General features: G+C 33.6%; 3 protein-coding genes across 3 annotated transcripts in view; 1 reads left to right on the top strand and 2 right to left on the bottom strand.

The window, feature by feature from the left end:
* Positions 1–395, bottom strand: part of LOTGIDRAFT_229595 (hypothetical protein) — a 3132-nt gene extending 2737 nt beyond the window's left edge. The window contains exon 1 of the mRNA XM_009066965.1: positions 274–395. Within this exon, the coding sequence (XP_009065213.1) occupies positions 274–305 (32 nt within the window). The 5' untranslated portion in view covers positions 306–395. The remainder of the gene's footprint in view (positions 1–273) is intronic.
* A 509-nt stretch (positions 396–904) lies between these two features.
* On the top strand, positions 905–4087 carry LOTGIDRAFT_229596 (hypothetical protein). The gene is made up of 4 exons (XM_009066966.1): positions 905–1025; positions 1431–1500; positions 1839–1905; positions 2190–4087. Exons 1-4 carry the CDS (start codon positions 1006–1008, stop codon positions 3671–3673), a joined length of 1641 nt encoding a protein of 546 aa, XP_009065214.1. The 5' UTR covers positions 905–1005; the 3' UTR covers positions 3674–4087.
* A 3836-nt stretch (positions 4088–7923) lies between these two features.
* On the bottom strand, positions 7924–9087 carry LOTGIDRAFT_155410 (hypothetical protein; the record flags this gene model as incomplete). Its single annotated transcript, XM_009066967.1, has 1 exon — positions 7924–9087. One exon carries the CDS (start codon positions 9085–9087, stop codon positions 7924–7926), a length of 1164 nt encoding a protein of 387 aa, XP_009065215.1.
* Positions 9088–10647: the final 1560 nt, after the last annotated feature.

A 10647-nucleotide genomic window follows, 5' to 3' on the forward strand; every position in this document is an offset into this window, starting at 1 on the left:
GGGGTTTTTAGGGGGGGAAAGGGGGTTGTAAAATGGGGCCCCCCCTTTGTCCCCACCCCCCCCCCCCCCCCCCCATGGAAGATTATGTGACCCGTGCAGTGCCCTACGCGATTCCCTCACCTTATTCTGTATGTAGAAACACCCGAGCCTTTACCATTAATTATAGATCTGTTACCTAACCGTTGTATTATTAACTGTTACGTAATACTACTTTTCTCAGTATAGGATCAGTATAATGGGGTAACATATAGAACTAAATTTGCAACTATTTACCTGTTTTTATTCATTCTCTTGAAGAAATCCATATTCCGTTTCTCTCATGTCCTGTTATTTCCTAGTTATCATTTTGAACAAATAGATCCAGTAAGATACTAAATATAAACGGCTATTTCATTACTAAAACTCTTATAATAATCATTGACCCAGTTAGAACCATATGTAGGTCAAATATTTTATAATGTAGGTTAAAATGACTTCTTATTTCTAATATTATCTTAATATTGAATACCGATATTTTTTTTTTCTCAGGTGACAAATAACTGAAAAAATATTTATTTATGGACAAATAATTCTTGAAATATGGGAAATGGAAGGGATTGAGGTAAACAGGTAGGCCTACATTTATTGTCTATTACTGAAGTTGGTATAAGGGAGCAAATGGCATCAATCATTGGTGAGGCATGTGATTTTGGACGTCTGAAGTAATAGGTCATCTTTCTGAAATAATTGTATCCAGAAAAAATATATCAATCGAAATGGTGCAATGCATGACATCTTGATACGAAATTATTAGTTGGTTTTTCAAGATAATTATGCCAGTTATTAAGGTAATAACTTGACTGTAGTCTGGAGCCTTTCGCCTACATTATGAGTTGCCTCCCTTTTATAATGTTCTTTATATGGAGGCGTAAAGCGTACACAAAATGAAAACATTCAAATTATTTTCTTTTATAATATTTTGGTAGTTTTGCCTTTAAATAGCCCATATGCTATAATTAATCCAATATGATTCGTCAACGATTCGCGTAAGTATGTCATTCTGTTTTTCAAACAGAGAAAAAACAATCAATCAATTTGATGTTGAAGGTTGACGAATCTGATGCATCAAAAGTAAAGCGTAGAACATTAAGACTTTTTTCATTCTCTGTGTCTTAGTCAGCTGCTTGCTCGCTAACCTGAAAGTCCAGAGTTCAGTCCCATCATAGGTCGAGATAATAACTTTTTTTTTCACCGTTTTCCCTAGCAGTGATGCAGGTAAGAGGGCTGACATGGAAAAAGCGTAAGCTGTTCGGATGGTGCAGAAAAGTAGCAATCCATTCACATTATTCTGTTTATCATTATTCTGTCAAATCAATGCCAATGATTCTTTTTTTTGGTTACTGCTAAATAGTTATAATTTTACCACATGTATCTATTATTTTATTATTCAGGACAAGAGTAACAACAAAGAGAGCATTTGTTTTAGATTTAAAGGATGATGATTCAAAACCAATAGAAAAGGTACTGTCACCCACTGAGGTCTGATTATACCTGCCAGTCAGCCATATCTTACTGGTATATGATAAGTTGGCGTGTGAAAGAGGGCTTTTGAAGTTAAATTTCGCTATGATGCTTTTTGAAATCTATCTTGATTTGAAGTTGCTTCCCTTTATGTATTGTAATATGTTGCCAACTTATTGAAATTGACCATGAATAAATCTTAGACTAGATTTTTCTTACTAAGACAATAATAGTTCCAGTTTTCAGTTGATGTTGGAATACCCTGGCTCTCGGAAATTTGAAATAATATGAGTTAAAGTTTGATTCTCAGGTTATATGTTAATATGAAATATTTTCAGTCTACAGAGGAAAAGAATAGTACTAGTAATACAAGTTTTGATATTGGTACACCAGATATACCAGATGGTAAGACATTGTTTTACAAATATAAACAGATATTTTACATCTTTTAATTAAATAATCAGATAGCTGTACAAGCAAAAAGCTTATTTTTTTTTTTTGATATAAGTTAGTCTGCAGACTATTCAATATAAAATTTTGAAAAGATATTATCTTTTGGACATTATGGTGTAGTGAATGATTTTGAAACAACTTAATGCTATCATAACTGATGCTATTAAAATCTTATTTTAAAAAGGTTACTCATCAACTCATTGAAACAATTTTTTACTCAAAATTTTTTATTTCAGTGGATTCAAATAAAAATGAAAATGTGGAAAATATCAGAAATTGTGAAGAAGATTTCTGCACCCCAAACAGTCCACTCAACTGTACTGGAGTACTTAATGAGATACTAAAACATCCACCATTAGGTACTTCTACACCAAGAATAGCTGTACCACAAAACAGATCTAAACAACCAAATCACTATCCAAAATCTCTGTTTAGAAATACTTCATCAAAACTGAACCAATGCTCCCCAATTAGAAAATATGCTATCATTAAACCCTCCAGTCAAATTCACACATCTCCTAAGAAAGCTAAATGGAGGCCTGCTGAAGATGTGCCAATAACAGCAAAACTAAAGAATACTTTTTCCTGTTCCTATTCTTCAACTAAAACTGTATCAGAACAATCTGTTACATCACCAGTGAAAGAGGTTCAGGATGTCCCTGTCACACCCAATTCACAAAGTTCTGATACATGTTCAGCTTCCCCCTCACCAGAAGTGCCTATTCAAAATAAGGTTCTACAAGAGTCTGTTAAATCTGTTACAGCTTCTGAACCACACCGATCAACCAAAAGCAAAGGTTTAAGATCACCCAAAGTAAACAAAATCGCCAAACTAAGACCAAGATCAGCATTAAGTTCACCAATATCAATAGAAATACCAGCTCTTAAATCTCAAAAAGAGAAAACACCTTCTGAGTCCAGAATTAAGCATATATCTTTATCAAAATCTGCCATCAAACAAGTTTCTATTGATTCTGAATCACCAATTCCAGAGGCAAGTCAAGGTACGAAATCAGAAAAGAAAAGTAAGGGAACAAAATCTAAAAATAAAGTGCCAAGAGAAGTGAAGCTACTAATGGAACAATGTTATAAAATGGAGAACCTTAAGAGTCATTATCATGCAGATACTGGTGAAGTGGAATTTGAGCAGTATACCAGATCACATAAACCTGTCTGTTATAATGTAGATACTATGTTAGCTAAATTTGACAAGCAATCAGTCCCTAAGAAAAGAATAGCAAAGAGTCAGTCTGATGTTTATAACTTTAGTGGCTGTACTGTAGGGAAAAAAGGACAGCCAAAACCCCCCAAATCTTCCAAAAGTCCCAAAAAGAAAACAACCTCAAAATCAAAAAAGAACATTCCTGAAGATTCTGGAAATTCATCATCATCATTCAATATTAAAAGAAAGAAATCGGCAACCAAAGTAATTTCAGATGATGATGATGGAAATATATTTATACAGAAAAAAAGAAAAGTTTCGAAAGACTCTGATTCTGGTTACTGCAAGGAGACTGGTGGAACTAAGGATCCAAAGAAAAAGCCCAATGCTGTAAGAAGTAAAAGATCTCTATACACCCGAAATTATGATGATTTCGATTATGATATATCACCATCTACCTCAACAACATCTAACGAAAATCATTTCGTTAAATCTATGAAACACTTGGTGAAAAAAACAGACTTTCGTAAAATGCGAAAAACCTCCAAAAAGAGCTAGAGTGCTAATCATAGAACTGGACAGTTATTTAGTTCCTGTGTGTGGGTTGTGCATCAATGTTCCAATAAAAAAGTAGATTCCTACTCCAAAAATTTCACACTGTAGGATGTTGTGGTATCTATTACACCAAGCTGGTGAAGAAACATTTTCATTTCGTATGTGGACTATTTGAATGTCTTGTTAATTGTACAGGTCCAAATGAAATACCAATAGAGAATGACTGTCATTTCCTAAATGTTGCTTGAAGATGTTTTATATAATTATTTGTAATTATAATTACATGTATATTTAAGTGCTATGTCATTTGTATATATTTTAAACTGTTTATCATTCAATGTATCAATTACTTGAACAATTTCATATTGATTCTGATATCTGTTTACAGTTCTGTTAATTATAAATTCTCTAATTGCATTTTCCCATCTTTCGTGCCTCAATACAAATAAGTAGGGTTATTTATAATCCTATTTCAATAGTTAGTTTCATTAATTGATGAAGCTAGCATTGAAAGTTAAATAAATATTCATAGACTAAAGTACTATCTAAATAAATAACCAATCTAATTGAAATTACAATTTCGTATGTTTTTTGTTTTCTGATATTTTTTGTTAATTCCTTTTTTATCACAGTATTTACATGGCACGCTTTGATTGATGAAAATTTCTACCTTTGGGACAGGCGACAGAAAACTTACATTACAATGTAGATTAAAAATATCAGAAAACAAAAAACATACGAAATTGTAATGTAATTTTAATAAGATTGAATGAATAACAGGTATTGCACTCCGTTACTGGATGAATATTTTATTTGGCATAGTATACATATCAACATATATATGATAACTCAACTCTCTGTCGTGTTACTGGTGTTATTGAAAATGTCGATATGCGTACACATATTTGAAACGACGCAACACGTCTTGAGCGAAAAAAGTAAAACCTATGTCTAAAGAATGAACGGCCAGACCAGTCTCTGCCAAATGGTTCTGTTCTGCAAAAAAAAAATGTGTAGCGGATGTTGTTGGTTTTCGTAGAAAGTGAAGGTTGAAGATTGTTACTGGCTGTGAGTCATCGACACGATTGATAATTCTATTCGTAATGCCAGATCTTCTCTGATGATCATCGGTTGTCTGGGATTATCTTCCTGATGGTCTTGTAATCCTTCATGGTGATTTGCAAGGGTTCAGGCTTGGTTTATTGAAGGATAGGTTTAACTATCTTATTAAAGTGATACTACGTCTTAGAATTAACATGAATTTAAGCCATGGTCATGAATAACATAACAGGATCCTAATATAATCCGATAAATCCATAAATATGCAATTAACTATTGAAAAACAAGATTAAGCGTTTTTCAATAATTACTCAGTTTTAAGAATTTTCCAGATTTTACTGGGATTCTGTTGTAACTTTATGACACCAGATAAGTTCACTGATGAATATATACTCATATTGACCATTTCGAGAACTTAAATTTTATGTTCATTCTAAGACGTAGTATCACTTAAAATGAGATTACAATTTCATTTAAATTTACTGATATTTTCGTGAACATTGCAATCTGCTTCATTACTTTTTGGATCTTTTATATGTTATTGTCATGGATGTTGTAACATAATTATATACCTGGACATAGATGCATTGCCATGTTACTCTGCTGGATGGTTTTAATGATATATAATATCTGACAATCTGACTCCCATGGTCAGTAATGCTCTTCCCGGGTTATCTTTCGGTACATGTGGCGATGGTGTGGGACAGAAAACGCTTTCTTCAGTAAGATGATGTGAACAAATATTAGTGGTTGGCTAATGGTGCTCTATGGGACTGATGTCTGGGGTAAATGTAGATAACATTGTATTTAAATCAGATTGTAATACAGTTATTCTGAATATTGCTGAATCCTGTAATATCTAACTTGTTGACGGAATTTTAATCAGAGATAAGATTAGTCAGCGAGTTCAAGACTAGAATACACCCTGTTTTCTTCCCTAGCACTCTGTGATAGACAAGGGTTTCCAGTGCCTGTTATATTATTTATTATATTGGAAGATGACAGGTGATAACTAACAGTATATATTCTAACTCGTCTTTCAATTAATTCTATTGATTATTTACATTCCAATATAACAGTCTCCTGCAATTTTTATTACTTATTTACCTGTACAACATCGTTAAAAAAATATCGTTTCATCTTCGTTTTGTTTAAATGTATTGTTCTATGTGAGATGCCCCGTTGCTCGATATTTTGTTCTAAATTAATGATCTAAATAAATTACATGCGACTTACACAATTAATTCAAAAGGTAAACCTTTTTATTTCACAGTTGATATACAAACTTCTATATTTGAAAAAACTTCTTTGAAAATGACAATGATCAGTTAACAGAAACGATTTTCTTTAATTTTCTTTATTAAAGATTATAAATGTTTCAATTAATTTAAAATCAAATGGAGTATATCATGTTTGATCCGTATTATTTTTCATGAAATTGTTAATCAAGAAGTGTAGACTTACAATCTTTTAATAGATTTATCGACGGAAATTGAGGCTCCCCCGGAGAGAATAAAATTCCTGGAATAACTGGATTTTTGACTTGTAATCGGGATAGAAAAGGCATAGAAAAGGAAATGCTAGGGCACGATCCGGAAACGTTCCGAACGTCAAGTAGGCTATTGACTCCATTTATTTATTCTATTATCAACAATCCAAAAAAGTTCACCACTGCGGACCCCGCTACACGTCTATTGACACCTATAGTCGTGTAGCGGGGACGTAGGTATAAGTTGGTCTCTGGAAATTTGGTCACCGGAAATGTGGTCAGAGTAATAAAGGAACAAGATATTATGGTCACATTAATACGGGTACAAGGTATTTTGGTCACAGAAATACGGACACACGGTATTTTTCATCCATACACTGAGCCGTCCTCGAACTACTTTTATGTGCTGGATCGCCAAGCACAAGAGATATATACCAGTATCCATACCCCCTAGAACTCTGTGTCTATTTGTTAAATTATATGTGGACATACACTACGGTTCGCCCAATCAAGCAGGAGGGCCCACCGAATACAACTTGATTTGCCTAATCCTATGATCCGATTCTAGGCAAATAAGATTTATCGAAACTGAAAATGTCGCCGTTGTAAATCGCTGTTCCCGGCTGGAGACATATCTAACTCGTCTGAATGGGGTACGATTTATTCTTATTAGTTGCAGAATCATGTTTTGGATTGAGAGTTTGATATCAATTACTCTATCCTTAAAAATGCACGAAGCTTGCCGTTACCAGTGAAATTAGCTTTTTAGAATACATGAAATTATAATAATTCTACTACAAAGCTGATATAACTATCAATAGGATGTCGAAGAGTAATTTTGTAGCTTTTGAGTAAATAAATCATTATTCTGTCTTTTGTGAAAAATTTGACTATTAATTATGACATGAATGTAGTAGGAAAGAACATTTTGATGACAAAATGATGACGCAAGTAGGAAATCAATAACACAAATTGGTTCATAAAACGATAGCTTTGATATTTTCACGTTTTAAAATATACATGTATATCTTCTGTGGATTAAATTCGACACTTCCTACTTCCTTGAAAGGATCCATACCGTGTACATAATTTAAAGAGGTTAAATATTGACGCATTTGAATCTTCATTTAGAATAAAAATACAACCTGTTTTCAAGCCTGTCAAATCTTTGATTTGGGTAATTGATGTATTAGTACTCCATTAAAACGATTACGAAGCTAGTTTTTTTTAGCGAATGTGCATTAGAGACAATAGATTCAAATAATACTGACAGTGACGTCATATCCTGGTAAATAATTACAGGAACCACAGAAGTCAGATAGGAAATCAGAATGTTTGTCCTTGATCCATATACAATGGAAAGAAATCCTTTAATTGCATGTATTATACTTGCTTTACCAGCCAATCCTCAATTTAGCATAATAAAAGGACATAGTTTAGAATAGAAATTAATACAACCTGAGGTTTGCATGGTATATAAGATAAATACTGGAGTTCATTCTAGTTTATTTTCAGACAAACTTATTGCAGACAAACTTGAGATCAGATTTGCATGAGCAACTGTAGAAGTGTTGCACGAAAAGCCCGGAGCCCAACATGTAATAAAACCATTGCATATGAGTTGCCTCAAGTTTTCGTGGAAACAACCACAAATTTAGTGACGTTTAGTTTAATCAATGTGATCTGATATTACATTTTTGCTTCATTAGGAACATGATTCTATTATATCGCCATCTTGTTCACTGTCAAACGATGTAAAACATTCGAATTGTTCAGTATCCACCATATTGGTACCACTCGAGTACCCGGATGATGTTTCCGATGCAGACGATATAAATCTATCTTTTGCTTTGACAAGTCTATGAAAACAATAAATTCGTGACTTTTCCTTTTTTGTTTCTGAAATATTGTGTTCTATTTCCGGTTCGGTAGAATCTAATTCTTTTGATTTGAGTTTTTGTGACTTTGATTCTATAAGTGGAATATTGGACTGTATAGATGGAATATGATTTGAGAGAAGTTGATCAGGTACATCAATATTTGATAACAATTCACTGTTTTCAGGATTACTTTTAATATCCGCCTGTTTCTCATTATTAATCATTGCACAATAAGCATCGATATCCGTCTCTTTAAAAGTTAAACTTTCTGATCGACATGTTTCATTTTCTACTTCAAACACTATTTCCGGTGCTATAGAATTACCTGATTGAACACTCCTTGTACTTCGTTTTAAATGCATATTAGGATTATGTTTGGAAAGACTAGGTCCATATTTAGGCTGAAAACTGTCCCTGTCTTTAAACGATGATGTAACAGATCCATCATTGGAAAACGTTTCTGAATTTATACGAGATATTGGTCTCTCTTTTGATTTTGAAGCGAGTTTTTCAGCCAAGGAATGGGACGATTCTAATTCACTGATATTGGTTATTGAGGTCAATTCTTCACTAGGTAAAGTTTTCATGGACTGTGGAAACATACTGGGAAGACCTAACTTAATACGCAATTTTTCCTCTTCTTGGTGGGAACAGGCAGCCGCTAAGACGAGAAATACTAATCCGGAACATAAAAACACTGGACCTAACACATGAAATATCTCTTTACTTGACCAGAAAATTGTGTTTTTGCCAAGTCCATGAACTGTGGAAGCCAACGTCAGGAACGACCCAGTCATCATGCCTAAGACTGCTGGTATATACAACTTCTTCCAGCGTTTGAGTCTACGATCACCTTCCAAGGAGCTCACACGTTCACGGCGTTTAGCTCGACGTTTCGCATATTCACCATCTCGGAAGAAATCTCCGTCTTTCCGCCAAAGTTCAAACTCTTGAATGCGACTATTGAGATGTGATCCGGCTTTGCGCATCCTCTGTGTTGTTGTTCACCCATTGGAAATTCAGCTTTGACTTTGTTCCTGTAACGAGAATAAGTTAAATCTGAGATATTTATGAACAAATTGAATAATTGATAAATAAAAAAGGCGCCAGAATGCCCTACTCGATTTGCTAACCTAATGAGCTCAGTTCCCGTCATCCATGTTATTGACTTGCTGAGGACACTATAAATTGTTGAAACGTTGCATACAATTAGGAGTATTATATGATAGTGTTCCGTTCTCAAAGTTATTTTTCAGATGAAAATTCGACGCCGTGTTCATCTACAATTACCACTAAAAGTGCCTTGGGAGTTACCGTTATTAGAAATGTCCCAAGCAGTAGGTCTATTATACCAATGTGATTGCGTCATCAGTAATACCTGTATCTGTATTGGAAACAAATATTAACTAAGTCTTCGAAACTGACAATAGCCTTCACTCTAATCGGAACAATTTATTGAAATTAAGACGAACGGAACAATGTTTGTTGCTTAGCTGATAACTGAAATGAGTTTTATAAAACAATTCATTCGACATGTACAGCATATTGACTCACTCTAAACCATTAAAAAACAAAACAGATATGACGAAGTATTAATTGCAAGGACTCCACATTGTCTATTGCAGCGCGATACAAAATCACTTAAATTAACACTATATTTTCACAGAAATAGCAAAACACTTTCAGCAATGAAATTTTCATGGTTTTTCAAAATGTCACCCTTTATTATGGTAAGTATTATCTCTTACGCAATTTGATAACATTTGAGGAAAAGTATTGATTTTTCACTTCATTGAATATAAGATAATATATTTTGTGTTATATTACATATAATATATATTTATTATTCATTTTATGACACTTCATTATTTTAATTGTTCAGAACTAATTAACTACTATTCAAGCTTCCATTGGTATTATTACTGACGACAATAGTATACTTGATGATGACATTTACTTGGTTAAACTCTGGATGGCTAATAAAAAAACAGCTTACAGATGTGGAATAATGACAGAGAGAAAAGAGAGATGTATCTATCCAAATTACAATCTATAAGTCCACATGCCGCCAATCAAAGAGGTATACAAGAAAGTCGCCTTGTGCATCATGGATTATTCAAAATGTAAATGAATGACAAAACCAGCTATGTAAGCGTGTGAGAGTCCGATGACCTTGAGTAAGTCATCTAAAATCTAAAATCGACCCAGATGTAAATGGGTACGGATAATCCCGGAAAGATCAATGCTAAGAGGTTTGGCCAAGGACCGGCTGGTAGAAAGTATCCTGAAATGTGGACCTTATCTATTATCCTTGTAAAATATAGTTGTTTCTGATTTTCTTTTTTTCTTTTAAACTACATACGACAACTTTGATTTAAGTTTCCACTGTCAAGATCTGTAAGGACATGTAAAGAAAGGACAAGAGCTCATTTTCAGCTAACCATCGAACTTTTGAAAATGTAATCAACTGCAGTGTAAAGTTCAAGCGCATTATGTCATACCATACATATATATAATATTATGGGTTGGTTGGTGATATGAACGGAAAT

The sequence above is a fragment of the Lottia gigantea genome (genome assembly GCF_000327385.1).
Source record: "Lottia gigantea unplaced genomic scaffold LOTGIsca_8, whole genome shotgun sequence".
Taxonomy (NCBI): Eukaryota; Metazoa; Mollusca; class Gastropoda; family Lottiidae; genus Lottia; species Lottia gigantea.